This window comes from Meles meles, chromosome 18 (genome assembly GCF_922984935.1).
Source record: "Meles meles chromosome 18, mMelMel3.1 paternal haplotype, whole genome shotgun sequence".
In the NCBI taxonomy this organism is placed as follows: Eukaryota; Metazoa; Chordata; class Mammalia; order Carnivora; family Mustelidae; genus Meles; species Meles meles.
Window position 1 is genome coordinate 45,023,034 of NC_060083.1, and position 17,669 is coordinate 45,040,702.

At 57.1% G+C, this 17,669-nt stretch overlaps 1 protein-coding gene, 1 non-coding gene and 2 pseudogenes across 2 annotated transcripts; all 4 read left to right on the top strand.

The window, feature by feature from the left end:
• The first annotated feature begins 4,173 nt into the window (after positions 1–4,173).
• On the top strand, positions 4,174–4,336 carry LOC123930403 (annotated as a pseudogene).
• Positions 4,337–4,406: 70 nt separating this feature from the next.
• LOC123930398 lies at positions 4,407–4,579 on the top strand (annotated as a pseudogene).
• A 717-nt stretch (positions 4,580–5,296) lies between these two features.
• Positions 5,297–16,721, top strand: LOC123930058. The gene is made up of 5 exons (XM_045986267.1): positions 5,297–5,362; positions 8,950–9,347; positions 11,204–11,333; positions 11,429–12,100; positions 12,435–16,721. Exons 1-4 carry the CDS (start codon positions 5,297–5,299, stop codon positions 11,825–11,827), a joined length of 993 nt encoding a protein of 330 aa, XP_045842223.1. The 3' UTR covers positions 11,828–12,100; positions 12,435–16,721.
• Positions 10,076–10,266, top strand: LOC123930391. Its single transcript, XR_006816101.1, has one exon. It is a non-coding gene; the product is annotated as a U2 spliceosomal RNA (small nuclear RNA).
• Positions 16,722–17,669: the final 948 nt, after the last annotated feature.

The following is a 17,669-nucleotide window of genomic DNA, read 5'->3' on the forward strand; positions in this document are numbered from 1 at the left end:
TGCATTAGGTTCCGGGGCTGGGAAGTGATGACAGGGTGATGACAACAACGGAGAGCGCGGGGAGGAGGCTACCGGTGCTACAGCTTAGGGTTTATCCACAGTTCAAGAAATATTTGATGAGGGGCACTTCAGTGGCACAGTCCTTAAGCATCTACATCCCACTCAGGTCATGATCCTGGGGTCCTGGGATCAAGCCCTGCATCAGGCTCCCGCTTTGGTGCGAACCTTACTAAACTCTCCCACTCTCCTCACTTGTATTCCCTTTCTAGCTATGTCTCTGTCTCTCAGATAAATAAATGCAATCTTAAAAAAAAAAAAAAGAATTATTTATTGAATGCCTGCTATGTGCCAAGACCCGATGACAGGGGTGCCTCCTACCCCCCCGACAGACAGGCCTCCGGCCCCGTGAGAACTTATGGTCTCCAGTAGAGAAAATGGAGCAAGAAGTCGGCGTGGGTCCAGGATCCTTTCCTGACATGAGATTTCTACAAACCTTGCAAAGGATTTCTTCTCATGTGTTGTGCACACTCCTTTGCCACCAGAGGGTTCCCTCGACTGACTGACATCTGTTTCTGATTCAGAAACAAGGCATCTGTTTCTGATTCTCCTATCCACTGCTTTAAGGAGATATCCTAGGAACGGATACCAACAGCTGAACACGCAACAGAAAATGGACAAAGGATAGACAGTCTCCAGGGCGGGGGAGGAGGGAGAAAAACACTGATATAGGCTGACATCTGGCCCCCGGGGAACATCCAACCCCACCACCACCCGTTCCCTCAAGTCTCTGGACCAAATGGCCAGGGCCGCCTGCTCCTGGCACGGGCCCTAGGGTTGATCCATTTCCCTGTTGCTTACCCCGATCAGGTAGGATAAGCTGGGGGGGTGGAGGGGGCAGGTGTCTCAGAGGCCATCAAGAGACTCACACTCCCGTGGCCACCCCACCCTACCCACCCCCTGACCACACAGGGAGATAACCCCTACAGTGAAACAGCACGATGTTTAGGAGGTCCCGGTGTCGTCCCCGGGCAGGGACATGCCCTCCGAAGCCCAGAAAACTGCTTCCTCTTTATACCCGAGTCTACTGAGAGAGAAGGAAGCCCAGGGCCCAGCGGGCCTCTTCGCGTTCTGGAAGGGACACATTCCACACACCTAGACACCCCATCTGGGCTCACACACTGGGTGACTGGGAAGATCCTCAGCTCAGGCTGGCCTGGAGCGGAAGAGGGCTCTCAAGCCCTTCGAGGGGAGCAGGGCAGTGGGGGCAGCTCTGTGGATTGGGCCACGGGATCTGGTGGACCCCATCCTGCTGATGACAGTGGGCGGATCCCTGAAGGAAAGACAGGTTGTGTGGAGTTGATGGGAGCCAGGGCGGGGAAGGATCACAGCACAGGCCCTCCCTGCAGGTTCTGGAGCAGGGCGCGGGGCCACCGACGCCAGAGACTTTGCCTTCTGAAAAGGGGCTCCTGGCTCACTGCTGGGCCTTTGGGGAGATGGCTATTTACCAGGGATCATTGGAGACCAGGGAGGGCAGGCTCCCAGCAGCGGCAGGCCATCCTGAGATAAACGTGGGGTATCAGGGTGGAGGAGACACTGGGTGGCCTACAGACCCAACGACCCCACCGGCCTTTGTTGGCTACTCCAGACCCGGCATGGTGGGCATGTGAATGGCGGGGAGCCCACCAGGGTGGCCGTGGAGGTCCCATACCAGCCAGCATCCTTGGGGGGCCCTCAGCCCTGAGCTCAGTGGGGGTACTGGGGCCGGTCCATTTCTACCATGGGGATGTGGGGCTCCTCTAGCCGGCTGGCTTTATTTCCAGAAACCTCTCCTTAAGGACCCTGCCTTTGTCAGATGCCATGGGGCTTGAGGCTCTCCCAGCCCACACTTGCCTTCTCCCTCTATCTTTCAAAGCATTACCCACCCGCATCCCTCCCCTGCAAAGAACCTCTTGTGCTCCTCACTCTGTCCAGCAACTTCCTCCCAGAGGACCCAACTGCCATCTAGGACTCAGACCCCAGTGGGCAACTTTACCAAACATTTGACTATGTCATGCTCATGTCTGTCCAATGGAAGGAAGGAAGGAAGGAGAGAAAGGGAGAGAGAAGGAAAGGAAGGGAGGGAGGAGGAAGGAAGAAAACGATGAACAAAGCTGGGAACAAATATTTGCCAGTCTACCAGAGGCGGGGTTCATCTCCAAATTAGACAGGAGGTCTCGGAATGGGATCAGAAAGAAAAAAGAGGAAAGACCGACTGGATAAAACCTGAGTAAAGATCACGCAGTTCAGGGGAAGGATCATAAATGTGGTTTTTCACATACAGAGATGCAAAGATGAGCAAAGACGGACAAAGAGAAATGCATAGGACAATGGTCCCGAGATGTAATTGATCACCTGTGAGTTTGGCAAAAATCCAAGAGTCTGATGAGCTACTAGGTTCGCCAGCCTCCAAAAACAGATGTTGCTGGAGAAGGCTCAATCCCCGCCCCAGATCTTTGGCTCGGGGGAGGGTAGCAGGGACCACCACGAGGGTGTGACACTTGGTGGAGGCACATGGCCCTTGGGTGAGGGTGGCACCCCTGTCCGTGGGTGTGGACCTGTGTGGGCTCTGGGGCATGGCAGGGAGGGGGGTCTCACTCGGGATGCCCTGGAGCGCGTGAACATGCAAGAGGCCAATGCGAGCGCTAGAAGGTGAAGAAAGCATCTTCCCGGGAGAGGCAGTGGAAGCGTCTGAAGGTCAAAATACCTGGGAACCCATCCGGTGACTCCTGAAGACCCCGGAACCAAGCAGAGGGGTCTTGTGTGGGCAAGGCGGGGAGAGCCCTCACCAGAAGCCTGTGCCAGGGGCTGGGTAAGCGGGGTTGATGGATGACCTGGTTTGAGCCTCATCCCTTCACTCGCCCCTTCTAGGGATGTTTAGGAGCTGGGCATGGCTCTAGCTGCCAGAAAGGCATAAAAAGCAGTCCACGTTGGATTTCCAGGGGCCTAGAGGGGTTGGGGTGGGGGGCTAGGGGCACGTGTGGGAAAGGAGGCCCTCCGGGGACCAAGGGCCTGGGCAACCTATCTTCTCCTTGCTGGTGCCAGCAACAGGAGAAAGTCAAAACCAGGCTGGGCGCAGAGAGGGGCGCCTCTCCGGTGGGGGCGGAGAAACGGGGGGCAGGAAACAGGCCCCACATTAGGTGTTATTAGGACCAGGCCTTCAGCGAGGAGATGGGGGTTCGCAGAAGTGACTGGCCCAATCACTGTCTCCCCCGGAGGGTTGGCTACTCCTGCCGGGCATTTCCACAGAGGGCCTTGGAGGCTCACCCGAGCGCTTCTCGAGGACCAGGGGGCATTCCCAGGCCAGGTGAGAGTCACAGAGCCCAGAGCTAGGGCCGCGTTGGGCCGTGAGCCCAAATGTCCCCATTCCATTACCTGCGTCGCTCCTGCCCACACAGGTGCGTCCGACCTGCCGCCCTCGTCCCCTCCTAGGTCCCGGTCTGGTTCTCAGGGTTCCCTCTCACAGACTCCAGCAGTGGGTGGGGCCTGAGCTCAGGTCGCCGGCCTTGTCTGGGGACAGGCCCGGGGTGGCAGGTCCCCGGACTCATTTCTTAACCTCTCCCATCTCGGGGATCCCAGGTGGGACGTGAGAAGAACTTCAACTCGCTCCGATGTGTCCAAGGCCCAACGCAGATAGCGAAGCCTGCAGGGAGGTGCGTCCGGCCCGCCACAGCGGTACCATCAGGGTTCTTTCCCCGCAGGGTCGCGGCCCCTGAGGCGTCCATGAGGTTGTGGTGCTGGTCTCACGGTCCTTCCGGCTAAGTGAGGCTTTGCGGAGCACCCACCCAGCACAAAAACAGACTGTGACCGCGGAGCGTATGGCGGGGTAAGGGTGTCTCGGTCGCGGAAGGCTGGAGAGGAGGTGGGTAGGGCGGAGGCCGGCTCCCAGGCACAGGCACCCGCACAGGTATCTGGTCCTTTCGCCTGGGGCGGGGCAGGGGGGGGGCATGCAAACAGCAGGTCATCCTCTAGGGAAGAGGGCGAGGGAGCTGCAGGGGATGTGAAAACTCACCAGGAAAGCAAGGGATCACTGCAACCAAAACCGCCTGTGGAGGGTCCTGTCCTGGGAGAGTGAGCCAGGAGTGCTGACAGAAGGTGACCCGGCTCCAGGGGAGTGCAGTAAGGATGTCGGCCTGCATCCCTTCTCGACCTTTTGGCTAAGATCAAGTGTGGTATCTGTTCTTATCAGGTTTTTTTTGTTGTTGTTGTTGGTTTTTTTTTTTTTTTTAATTTGACAGAGAGAGATCGCAAGTAGACAGAGAGGCAGGCAGAGAGAGAGAGGGAAGCAGGCTCGCCCCCGAGCAGAGAGCCCGATGCGGGTTGGATCCCAGGACCCTGAGATCATGACCTGAGCCGAAGGCAGCGGCTCAACCCACTGAGCCATCCAGGCGCCCCTGTTCTTATCAGCTTAATATCTGATACGTCCTCTATCCGAGGACAACATATCAGGCGGAATTTTGGTGCGAGAAGCTGGGATAGGAGTTTGCTCCGTCCACTCCACGCATCGACCTGGTGTTGCAGTACTTCCGGGAACGGACCTTCAGGGGAATGCTTATGGTGTAAAAAGCCGACTAGGACAGGTGTGTCTTTTCCTCAGTGTTTTTCTTTTTGAGTTTTTTTGAGTTTGTTAATCTCAGTGACGTTTTGTTTCGCACCTAGCGTCCTGGTGCGTGGGTGTTTTCCATAGCACGGATTTGGGGCGTGGAGGTGTAGCAACTGTGGCTTCAGTATGCAGAGCCTGACCTTCCTGCCCCGAGGCACCGCCTTTGGTTGATCTGTGTGCCTGCGGCCTTCAGGATCCGTTTCGTTTCTCCACGTGTTTGCTGCCCCTTCTCCAAGTGCTTTCCCTGCTTTCTCCTGGTTCCCTTCTGCCCTTGAGGTGGGCTCGGGCCAAGGGTGCGGAGGAGCAGTTTTTGGTAGAACTAGGTAACGTCCTTGCACGTGTGACCCGACCTCCAATCTAGAGGACTCCAACCAGGCTCCTTCAGGAAGCTCTCCACTGCCTCTGTGGGCCCCCTTAACCGACGGGAACAAAGAACAGGCAGCTGAGGTCGTGGGTACAAAGGGCTTCCCCCGGGAGGGAAGGAAAATTTGTTCCTCCAGATCTGTGGCCTCTGTTTATCCACCCTGGCGGTACCCCAGAATCTCTGGGGTTTCTCGTTACAATCAGACTCCTGCCCGAGCAGCGCCATACAGCAATGGAATTGGAGTCTCTGGGGTGGGGGCGGAGGCTGGCGGACCTCCAAGCCCATCTGGGAAGATGACCCCGAGTCAGCTTCTGGACCGGGAATCCCCCGTGACAATGACCGTGTTGGGCGGGCTCCAGGTACGGATCGCTTCCTGGCAGTCCTGGGACTGGCTTCGTGTTCAGCACCCCCTAGGCACTCAGGAAACAGTGTAGCAATGAGGAAATGAAGGATTCCCCCGCTCTTGACACTAACAGGAGACCATCCAGTCTGGTGGGGAGGCCTTTGGACCCATATCCTGGAATCTGTTGAGAGCCAGTGAGACGGAGCTGCCTTGCCCTGCTGCCTTCCCCAAACTCGTCATCCACATTTGTTTTAGATGTGGAGACTGATGCCCCCCCACCAACCACGAGGGTATGAAGAGATTTATAGCTTACATAATGAGGCTTTCCAGGGAGAGCAAGGTGGCTCCTAGGCCAATTCAAAAAGGGCTTGAGAGCAAGGGGAGGAGACTGGGGCGGTGTGTTCCTGGTGGTGAGTGGAGGGCCTGGGGTAAGGGCACCTTACAGATGCCAGGGCACCTTCTGTGATCCTGCCTTCCACGTCCATTGGATCGGAGTCTGATGTAATAAGGAGGTTTCCAGCCAGAGCGGGTGGGGGCGAGGGCTTCCTGTTGGAAGGTGAACCTGCTGGCCGAGTTGGGGATATGAATGAGTCTGTGAAGGAAGGGACACGGGGGTGAGGGGGCGATTATGGTAGCAAAGAGCTCATCGGAAGCAAGCGTCCCCTGGGACAGTTCCGAGGCCCAGATCCTAACTTCCAGGTGGCTGGGCAGGGCAGCCTGATGCAAACTGGTCCCCTCCTTCCCCAATCGCCCTCCCCACCACCACTCTTGCCTTAGACTGCAATGTCCCCGTTCCCTTGTCTTGTAGACATGCGCTGAAATTCTGCCTTTAAGCCTCCCTGAAGTGTCAGGCAGCCCTTCCTGCTTCAGCTGGCTTTGCGTTCCATCCCACCTTCTCATTTATTGACTATGCATCGCGTGCTCCCGTTAGGGACACCGAGCTCCATGGGAGAGGCCTTGGGCCTCAAGGGGGCGTCGCGGCCGGCGCGACAGACAAATCCACCAGGAAACGTGAGGGTAAGAGGATGGGGAAAAGAAGTTAAAGAGACAAAGAGATGAGGGCAGGAGGAACACGGAGGAGGATGTCCAACAGTATGGAGTTTATTCAGTGCAGCGAGGCATTATATAGCCAACAGAAATAATTACAAAGAAGTGTCCATCATTAGCTAATTACAAAAGAATTTGTTACATATGCATGAAACCCTCCAGACTTCCCCATTAACTAGTTCTCCAGGTCTAAATGCAGATCTTCCAAGGCCAGTGGTCTTTGTCTTCAGATAATAATTACAAAGAAGTAACAACAAACCTGAGTGTTCTTTGAGCCGTGCTGCAACAGCAAGGACCAGTTAAGAATGTAGGACCCCACCTCAATTGCTCTCATCTCACTAGTAAACGTGTGGGAAGTCACGTACGTGAGCGCGCAACACACAGCACAGACCCTTTCTCAGTGCAACTCAACTTTTCCAGCCTAATAAGCCTTTTGTTAGGCTATTCGGACTTTAAAGGAGACACAAGTCAGGGCCTGGTGTGGTCCTCGTCTCAAGCCTCATCGTGGCCTCCCACAAGGGGGTCATGGCCAGGTGGGAGCCACAACCGTGTGTTCCTCTCGCACAGTCCCCTGTGCATGGAAATCTGGGGTTCTGGCCATTTGGGCAAATGTCTTATCCGGGTCCTGACCGGGATGCTCCCTGCTTGGGGTCGGGGAGGACAGAGGAAGGGCGTCTGGCTTCTCTCTACTCCCAGGACCAAGCAACGCCCTGGTGGGTGGTGTCACAAGTGGTAAAGGACCAGTTGGTTGAGCTGCAGCCCGTGGTGATGGCCGGAGGCCTAGAGTCCCATGCACTGGGACCCAGACCCCAGTTCACTGGCTGGTAGTTATGTCCTGCCGGGCGGACCCTTTTCCCCAGGTAAGAAAAGACAAGAGGTTTATCCCCGGGCACCCTGCTCTGTCCGAGGGTCCGTCCACACTATAGTGCCTGCAGCTCCACAAAGGGGCATCCATTCTCTTGAGAAGGAGTCTCCATAGAAGTGACCCTGCAGCCCCCCCCCCCCCCCCCCCCCGCTTCCCCCCACCATGAATGCCTTGAGGGCAGGAATCGGATCACAGTCACTTCTCAGTGCTGGGCTCCCTGATGGGTGCCCAAGCATCATCTGCATGGACACCATGGGTCAATCCCGTGGACTCAGAGAATTGAAGGTGGTCAGGTCCCCGTGTTGTTGCTGTTGTTCTTCTTCTTCTTCTTTTTTTAAGTAAGCTCTTGGCCCAATGTAGGGCTTGAACTCATGACCCTGAGATCAAGAGTCGCATGCTCTATTGACCGCCAGTCAAGGACCTCTGCTCTGATTTCTTTGTTCTGTTTTGGTTTTTTATTTTTTTTTTTTGATTTTTTTTTAATTTGACAGACAGAGATCACAAGTAGGCAGAGAGGCAGGCAGAGAGAGAGAGAGGAGGAAGCCGGCTCCCTGCCAAGCAGAGAGCCCAATGCGGGGCTCGATCCCAGGGCCCTGGGATCATGACCTGAGCTGAAGGCAGAGGCTTAACCCACTGAGCCACCCAGGCGCCCCTTGGTTTTTTAGATTTTGTTTTTTATTTCAGAGAGAGAGAGAGAGCACATATGCACACGTGAGTAGGGAGAGAGGCAGAGGGAGAGGATCTCAAGGCACCCACGCTGAGCACAGAGCCCAGCGTGGGGCTCCACCTCAGGACGGTGAGATCAAGGCCTGAGTCAAAATCAAGAGTCCCACGCGGAATGGACTGAGCCACCCAGGTGCTCCCTGTTCTGCACTTGTTAAAGAAAAATCCAAGGGGGGTGGTGATGGCTGGCTGGCTTGGTTAGTAGAGCACCTGAGAGATTACCTGAACTCGGTTCATGATCCCAGGACCCTGGCATCGAGCCCCGCATCTGCTTCTCTGCTCATAGGAGAACCTGCTTCTCCCTCTCCCTCTGCCTGCAGCTCCCCCCTGCTTGTGCGTGCTCTGTGTCAAATAAGTGAATAAGATCTTTCAAAAATTTTCAAAAAAAAAAAAAGAAAGAAAGAAAAGAAATTAAGAAGGAAAGAAAGAAAAGAAAAAAGAAAAAGAAAGAAAAAAGCCAGGAATGTTACAAAAATGTACGCGTGGTGCCCTTTAGGACCCGAAGGGTCATCTCAAAGTTGTCAAGGAAAAATTGACTCGCTTACACTGTACTGCAGAGCAGACACCAAAGGGCTAAAGATTTAGCTGTTGAGAAAGAAGAAGAAAAAGACCTGAGGGAGGATTGAGGAAATTATTTTTAAGGTCATGGTAAAGTCCTTTCTAACTTGCACTCAACATCCAAAAACTTCTTTTTGAAAAAAAAAAAAAAACAAAAAACAAAACAACGGATAGAGAGCATGATCTGAATAACGACTTTTTGTGAGTGTATTTATTTAGCAATCTCTACTCAAAGCGTGGGGCTCGAACCTAGGCCCCGGAGATCAAAGCCGCCCCCCCCCATACCTTTCCGTGGCACCTTAAGCACCTGGAATCATCAGCGAGGCCCAAAGACAGCTCTCCCACAGAAGGAAATAGTCAAGGCTTAGAGGACAGACGGAGGGCCAGCCCCCTTCATATGTCAATGACAGATACCAGCGCAACCAATTCACCTAGCCAGAAAGGGGCCAAAGTGCGTGAACCGAGCGTCCCGAGAGCACAGCAACGTGGCGCTCACACCCAGGAGAAGACGCTCGGCCTGGCTGGAGAGGCGCTCATCCAAACGGCGCCGAGGAACCATTTTCACCACCACAAGGAAAGGTCGTCCCCTCGCGCCCCTCGCGCCCCCCGCCCCCGCCAGCCATCCGAACTCCGTGGCCACGCGGAGTTGCTGGCGAGCCTGGGGCGGGAGGTGGCGCCCGAGAAGGCCCGCCGGAATTCTAGGCACTCTGCGGCGAGTGCGGCGGGGACGACGACGACGCCGCCGCCGCCGCACGCAGGGCGAGGGCACTGGGGTCCGGGGCCGGCCTCCGCAGAGCGCAGTTGGCAGGTACTGGGGTCCGTGCGTGTCGCTCCGAGCAAAGTCGGCGGGCCGGAGTGACGCCGAGGCAGCGGGAATTGTTCCGTTCCACGGGTGTCGTCCGGGACATCCCGTTCTGGGGTCGGAAGCGGCCGGGGCCCTGGCCGGAGGACACGGACGCGAGCGGAGCAGTGGCGAGCGGGGAGGGGGCGGGGGTGCTGGCTGAAGAGCCGTCGCGGTGCCGACGCGCCGGGCAGCGGCGGAGCGTGCGGGAGGCGAGACCTCAGGCACGGAACCGCGGGTGGAGTGCGCGGTCCGTGCTGGGGGCGGACCCAAAGTAAGGTCTGGCCTTCACCGGCTCCCGGGAGTCCCCACACCGGCAGCCGTGTCAGCCGTCCCTCCGCGGCCGCCGCCCCTCGCCCCGCGTCTGCGCGCGCTGCGGGATTGCGCCTCGCGACTCGCCGAGGCGGCCGGGAGGGCGGAGCCGGGCCGCGGCGGCCGCGCCTCTTCGGGGAGCTGAAGGCGGGGCATGCAGATTCGGAGTGGCTGCTGGGCGTGGGAGGGCGGGGGCCGCGGGGGATACGGGATTTCTGGTTGGGAGGGAGGAGAAGGAAGCCTCTGCCCCAAAGCGTCTGGGATGTGGATGGGACCGTGGACGGCGCAGAGGCAGTCGGGCGAGGAGTGAGGGTCTGGGCTGTGACCGTGAGTTGAATATGGCTGTTGGGAGGACGGGGGCCCGGCGGGGGGCGCCGGGAGTTATCGCTTCTCGGCCTTTTGGCTAAGATCAAGTGTAGTATCTGTTCTTATCAGTTTAATATCTGATACGTCCTCTATCCGAGGACATTATATTAAATGGATTTTTGGGGCAGGGAGTTGGAATAGGAGCTTGCTCCGTCCACTCCACGCATCGACTTGGTATTGCAGTACTTCCAGGAACGGTGCACTTTCCCCACAAAAATGGTGAACGAGAGAGTTGTTTAGTGTTGTTGTGTTTTTGGTTTTCACTTGCTTGTTCTTGTTCTTTGGTGTGTGGGGGTGGCTTTGCGTCTTTGTGTTTTTTTTTTTTTCTTTCTTTCCTCAGTTAAGATTCTTTCCAGTTCTTGGCTACTGGCAAGCCAAGTCTAAAAGTGACTTATTTTTTCCTTTACTGTTTTTGGTTTTCTTTTCTAACTCCACTCTGGTCTTTTTTTTTAGCTTTTCCTCCAGCCTCATTTTATATGTTTTAGTGCGGGGCTTTTTTACGTGCTTTCCTACTTTCTCTCTCTGGGTACAGTTCTTTTTCTTCGTGGCTTATATTCCACATTATTGTCCCTTACAGCCCATTGCCTTTTCTTGCTCCTGTTATCTGCACGACACACTCGTGTCCTTCCCGGTGATCTCAACAGCCACACTGTCGATCCTTCCAAACGTTCTTTGCTTGGCTGCCTGGCCTCTCTGAGCGTTCTCCGACCCTTGACCTGGTCAACGACCAATGAATGGTTATAGCCGCGTCCACATCCCATATCACACTGGCCCGTCACCTTCTTCCCTCCCCCGAACCCCTCCGCGCCCTTCGCTACCACCTTTCCGTGTCCCTTCACGCCCAACCCCGCAATGTCCTCCCATCCCTCCTGATGGAGATTAATTTCCTTGCAGGTACCCTCCGCCCCCTTGCCACCTCCTTGGTGCCACCTGCACCTCTGAACATAGCTGGCAGAAAGCCTACCCACCGGGCTCATGTGGCTCACCCCAGCTCTCCGCAGGCCAGGGAAAACTGGGCACCGTCAGCGTTTGCTACCAGCCATCAAGAGGCCCTTACAGGAAAGGTAAAAATAAAGCATCGTGGGAGACGGTCGGAATGGAAACGTAGCCCCCCCTACATGTCCCATTGCTTTCGTCCTTTCCAGGTTCTCCACGTCTAGATACCTGCATCCTGCGACACGCTCCCAGCGATCTGCCAGGGTGACCGCCCATCGGCTGTCCCACCCGGCCGGCCCGTGGGATACTGCGTCCGGACCTCCGATCCATCCCCAGCAGGTCTGGCCCACCACTCCTTCCGGTTCTTCTTACGCTTGCCTTGTCAAAAGGTTAACAGCCGAAGACATTTTTTGGTGACCCTTGCTGAACTGCAGATTCCGGATTCGGAGAACATTCATCGGGGACATCGTCATTTGCAGACCTGCGGTGGGAGCTGTCCCTCCGCTAATGGGGCTCACGGACACGGGTTCCTCTGGCCGTGTTCTCGACCGCATTCAACAAAGGCAACATGGAGCCCGCGGGGATGCTGTTTCCCATTCTGGGGGGTCTGCCTTCAGGAAGGAGGACTGGGTCCTTCTTTGTTAGGGCAACGAGACAAGGAGAAAACGGGAGGACGCTGGGTACCGCGTCGGCGACCTGTTCCGAGACCGCTGCAGCGCTCTCCCCTCTGGGAGATTCCTTCATCCCTCCCTTTCCCCGTCCTTGTAGACGTTTTGGTCCTAGCCGCGGAGGGAGGAATAACGGCAGGCAGGCAGAAGTACGCCTTGGGCTGACGACCCAGCAGACGGTGTCGAGACGCCGCGGCGCGTCTTCGGTTTTGAGAGAAGGAAAAGCAGCTGCGGAAGCTGGCCCGTCGCTCACAGCTAGGCCGGGATGGTCTCCGGTTGGCCACGGGCAGTTTCCCGCAACAGCGGCATCTTTAGAAAGAGAACAGCCGGTGATTGGACTGGCCAGATGAGTCTGTTCGGGGATGGCGGAGGCATCGCACAGTCAGGGACGTGCAAGCTACCGGGAGCCACAAGCAAGTCTGAAGAGGCAAAGGGGAGGTCACGTTTTTTGGTTTGTTTGTTTTTTGTGTTTCCTTCCTTCCTTCCTTCCTTCCTTCCTTCCTTCCTTCCTTCCTTCACTGGAAAGTCAGTTTCGATTTCAATTCACGGAGGACATGGGGGAGGCTTGCTTCGAACACAAGTTCACGGGAGAAGAGCGAGACTTTGAGGTTGTGGCGGTTTCCCATTCGAGGGTGCGCGGTGGTGAGTGCCTTGCTGCTGGGGCAAGAACGGCTCTAGCCTCCTTTTCCTCACAGGCAGGCTATGACCTCCCTGCTCCAGAAGGTTCTCCCTTGTCAGAATCATGTTTATCTTCCTTCTTCCTGCTGGTTAGGCAGGAGTGGCGCGGGCTCGAGAGCTCCCCTTTCAGGCCTTCCCGAGTCCACCGTCGGCGAGATGTCCTTCCTTTGCGACATCAGCGTGGGGCCAGGCCGCTCTGGGACCGTGGCGAGTCAAGACGGGAGCGAGGCCCGCGCGGTGGTGGGTCTGGTCAGAGCGGAGACAAAAAAGAAGAACGTTGTCGGAACAACAGAACGGACCAAGCACGTCCCCGTACCCCGGCTAACGGGAGTAACTGCTGCCGGACCGACGGGCAGCTCTGGCGTCGCTCTGGTTTTCCTTTCTCCTGGGTGAGATTTATTCAGCGTCCCAAAGTCTGAATTCCCCTGACTGCCCAAAGCATCTGTGGGGCAGCGGGTCATCTTTCTCCTTCTCCCCTTTGAGGTTGTTGGGGTGGGGTGGGGTCGGGGGGGGGGGTGGCTGGGGCTCTGTGACCCAAGACAGATTGACCAGAGAAAAGCAAACAGAAGTGGATTCGTGCGTATGTCTCACATACACACGGGAGAAGCGGAGGGCTGAGGCGCTCTGTGGGGTAGCTTGAACTTGGGCTTATATAGCCCGTAACCCAAAACAAACAGGAAAAAGAAAAAGAAACGATACATTTTCAGAGAAGTGACAAGACAGAGTAGAAAGGCTTAGAGTGTCGGGGGGGGGGGGGGGGCAAAAGGTAGGAAGGGAAATAGAAGGAGCGGGGAGGGGGTAGCGGAAGATAAGGGCCGGCCTGTAGAGTCTGTTAGGTAGAGTCCCCTGGGGCCACTCTCCCGGCCGATAAGGACCCGGGGTTGTCAGTGGTTCACTTCTGTACCCATTCATGTCCCGCTCTGAGGCAGATGGGAAGAGGGCAGAGTTCTTCCTTCTGTCTGTTTCAGCTCAAAACCAGTCCCTGTGTCTGCTTAAGTGGCGTATAGGGGGGCGGGGGCAGGGGCGGGGGCGAGGAGCGAGGTCAGCAAACGCGGCTGCCCTTCCCGTCGTCGTCCCTGGCTTACAGCGTCCCTCGGGCTCACACATCCCCTACGTGATAAGCTGTTCCGGTCACCCTCGCCCCGAAGCGCGTCCCCTCTCACTTTTGCAACAAGCGATGGCCGGGTTGGTCTCGTGACAGGTGTGTTCCTGGTGTGGTGGTCTTTGGCTGGATGGTGTTGCCACGTTAAGAGGGTCCACCGGAGGACCCCTGTGGTAACTGCGATGTGGAATGAGTTTCGTTCTGTCGAAGAAGCAAGAGTTTTCTCTCTTTCTCGTTCCGTACCTCGGAAGGGCCTGATGAGGACGGTGATAAATGACCTTTTCCCAAGGACAGCTCAGCCCCCTCGAGGTCCTGGAAACCCGGCTTCCGAGATCCCTTGGAGACTTGACGCTCTCCCTGACCAAGTACGCAAGGGGCCGCTCCCCGGGACCCCACCGCAGCTCGTTCCGCCCACGGGCCCCGTCCCCGCGCTTTCTCAGAGTCACCTTTTGGCACCGAAAGTCTCAAGGACTCCTCCTCGGCCGTGGGCTTCGAAGGCTCACGTTCTTTCCTCCACCCTGTGGCGCCCGGACGTGCGGCTTGGCGTCCCGAGGCTCATTTGGATTCAGCCGCGGTGCAGACTTTCTCTTCTCTTCCTTCGCTCTCCTTTCAGGGTCTCTGCAAGGAGGCGGGTCTTCCTGTCCCAGAAACTTGGTGCCCTCTCTCTACTGCTGTCCTTATGCAACGTTGTCTGTCCTGGGCACGGGACGGGACGGCTGCCCGTCTTAAGCCTCCCGTGGGAGGTTTCCTCCTGATGGATCTGAGGTGATCCCGGTCACATCCCCGGTCGGGCCGCTTGCGGCCGAAACCGGTACCCGATGGCGTGCAAACCCCCCCCCCCCCCCCGGGACTCTTTCCTCGGGCAGTTCCCTGTTGGGACTAGCCGTGTTGGAGTGTCGCTTAGGTCCCGGTGGATGTCTGTCTTTACTGTTTTCCTTCGGTGTCCTCGACGAACTCCGTAAGCTACAGAATTCGGTAATTTCCTCCTGTTCTCCGTGGGTTAAAGACTGCGAGTTCTTCAAGGCAGGGTAAAAGTAAGGCGTGACCTTCACGGCACAACCTTCAAGGCACGGTGTTTCGGTCCTTGCGCCTGTAGTCTTGCGTCTGTAGCCTAGGATGCGGTGGGGGGAGCGGGGGGGTACGGTAGCCTCCCTCCTCCAGGCGTCCTTGGCGGCAGGAGTCACAGCGATTTAATCTTTCGGGGGACGCCCCGGGTCGCTCTGACACCAGGGAATCGGATCTGCCCTGCGTGGGATGGCGCCCGGCGGTCGGGTTGGGTGGGGCTGCGGATTGTCTAGGTGATGGACCTTCTCGTCTTCAGTTCCCAAGGACTCTCCCGTGGGTGCCTTTCAACCCACCGGAAACCATTGGGATTGCAAAACTTAGGGAAGGACTGAGCCCCTGTAACGCTGCCTGGGTTGGGTGGGATCCATCGGTTCGATGTCCTCTGCGGGAAATGGGGCAGATGGACCTAGGGGACCTTCACGGCTCTTTGCCAGGACCCCCGAGCTAAGGGCCTCTTGGGGAATGTGTTCACCTGAAGGGGTCGGCTGGTAAAACTCCCCTCCTGCCCTTGTGGACGATAATTATCTAGTCGGGGCGCCTCCGGATAAAGCCAGGCCGCTGGAGGAAACATAGCGCCCCCCCGCCCCCCAGCAAAGGGGACTCTTGTCTCTCACTGTTCCTCCTCCTCGTAGATGTGGGGACTAGGCTTCTCCCTCGCTCATTTTCCGGGTCTGGAGCCAACGGCGGTTGGCCTCCCTCGGGACGGGGGCCGGAAGGAATGTTCCCGAGCAGCCGCCGAAACTTGCTTCGGGGAGATTCCCCGTCTTCGCTGGCCCGACGAGGACTGCCTAGTGCCCCTTGGTGGTGGGAAAGCAAGGCATCTGCTCCTCTGTTGGGGCCCATGAGCTCTGGAACCGGGAACCCTTTCTTCTGCCCTCTGGCGGCACTCTGCCTCTCCCGCCTCCTGTCTCCCCGCTCCTGCTCCTCCCACCCCACCTTGGGTGCGGCGGGCCTGACTGGCTTCCGCATCGCCCTTGTCCTGGGTGCGCGCCTCCTCCTCCCCTCGCTGTCAGGGAGCAAAGGAGAGCGTCCACCCCCACCCCCACCCCGCCAGCTCCAGATGGTCCTGATCTCCCCGCCAGACAGCCGGCCAGCGTCTGGGGTAGAAGCTGCCCCTGGGGAGGATCCTGATGGAACGGAATTCAGTATTTAAACACAGTTGAGTTTGTGGGTTCCATGAAGCGCGACGTGTCTTCTAAGGGACCAGCAGGAGACGTGGAACCCTGACTGCATCGAGGTCCGCTGAAGGTCAGACCAGCTCCCGTGGTGTCCGTTGCCGTTTGTGAGCAAAGCGATGACGTGACGGGATGGTCCCTCTCGCGTCCGTCCGTCCGTCCCCGGGCGTTCGCGGGCGGCTGCTGAGAGAGCTTTTTCCGTGGTCTTTGGTAACGCGAGACTTGGAAGTTCTGCTCGCATCCTGACTGGGATTAAATTCACCGGACATCTAGGTCTTTTCCGAGTAGGACAGCGTGCGAAGTCGTCGACGACTGGATGGGGGTGTGTGCAAAAGGACGATTATACTTCTGTGGCTCTTGTTTGAAGCATGGCTGGTTTTCTGATGATGACTCTTCCAGGTTAAGGAAACTGTCTCTTAAGAGGTCTGTGACTTACGAAGACGCGATAAAGGATTCACGCGTGAACAGACGGAAGCGTTTCCTTTTCCTCTCCGTCTGAGCCCTCGAAGTTTCAGAAGGCCTCGGTACGTGTTCTTTCTTCGGTGGCAATCGTAGCCGTTCGCGTGAGTTCGACGGAACCTGTTCTCCTTGTAACAGGAGACCGTCGTTGGTTATTTTACCAAGGCTTTGACTGGGAGGTCGTATGTGGGAGACCCGTACACCCTCAGCTAGGAGCAGACGGCTCTACGGCTGCCTTTACGGAACCCGGAGCCGTAGAACCCCTCGGAAACCTCGGCCTCGTACCTGGCTCACAGAGTTCCCAGCCGCCTCGCGAGGTGAGGGAAGAATTTCACGTCCTGGCAGGTGCGGGAACCTCGGGATGCCCTGGGGACCCCGTGAAGAGGAATCTGGCCAAATCGACAGGCACGACAGGCCCGTCGGAGGGCAAGTTCTCGGCTGGGCTCTTGGCCTGGAGAGGCTGCTACAAGTTCAACCTAGGGACTCCTCATCAAAGTTCCAGCCAAGCAGATTCGAAGAGATCTCTGTGTGATCGATCGTCATTCTTGCTGAGCATCTGTGAGCGATTAGGCCAAGTTTGTTAAAACCGGACTCGTTTCTCAAATGCTTGAAATACCTCCAACGGTGCGGGCTGTTTTAGAGAGAAAATTTATGTTTCAGGAGCACACCTTTGTGGATGGTAAATTCTCGATCCGATCGTGTGCAAATGTTTGTCGTTCCCCTAAGCCAGACCCCTTGAGGTGAACGTCGGAGAAAGTACCGCGGTAGGTCGGGCGGACGGACGGAAAGCTCATGCTTCCTGTGCTGTCGGGGATAGTCACGGGATCCCGTGGGCCCGTGACGTCGTAGCCAGCTGGAGAATGGGATCGAGTCCCCAACAACTGCGTAACTCAGTGAGGAGCTCGACTCATTCTGTGTGGCTGGGACGACAGAAGCGTTCTCTGAAAGCCAGAGCGTACCCGACTCTGCAGGGGTGACGGTGGGCTTGTGGAGATAATGGTTGGGTTGGGTGGTGCCCTTGGGGATCCCCCGTCTCTTGGCAAGTCTTCCCCCGCTTGCCAGTGATTCCTTATCATTAGGATACGGTTAGGGCCGGACCTCAGACATAAAGGGCTCGACGATCGTTTCATCCCCCGCCCTAGTCCTATTGTTCCTAGAAGCCCCGCCTGCCGAGGTCCAGTTGCAAGCCAAGGCGTCAGCCAAGCACGTAACAGCCCTCCCGGGAGAGCGGAGCCTCGAAGCTCCCCACGGGACAGTCCCTGACTGTGATGACCTCGCATCAGGTCCCGAGACCAAAGGCCACCAATGGACGACGGGAGGCAGACTTACGACGTACCAGGTTACGCGTACAGATGCGCCTGAGCTGATCCTCGAAACCCGTGAGACTTTCGGCCCAGCTTCCCTTAGACCCGGACCCGATCACCGTGCTTCTAGAGAGCGCGGCGGTTCAGAGGTCACCGGTCTTCCGGCCGACCAGATTTGAAAGATGCCCCTGTCGAAGGCGCCGAGGACGGTTGGTTTACCGACG

Coding starts and splice junctions, on each gene's coding strand:
- LOC123930058 (XM_045986267.1), top strand. CDS start 5,297: ATGACCCCGAGTCAGCTTCTGGACCGGGAATCCCCCGTGACAATGACC. Junction 9,348..11,203: donor CCGCAGAGCGCAGTTGGCAG/GTACTGGGGTCC, acceptor CGTCCTTTCCAG/GTTCTCCACGTCTAGATACC. Junction 11,334..11,428: donor CTCCGATCCATCCCCAGCAG/GTCTGGCCCACC, acceptor GCTGAACTGCAG/ATTCCGGATTCGGAGAACAT.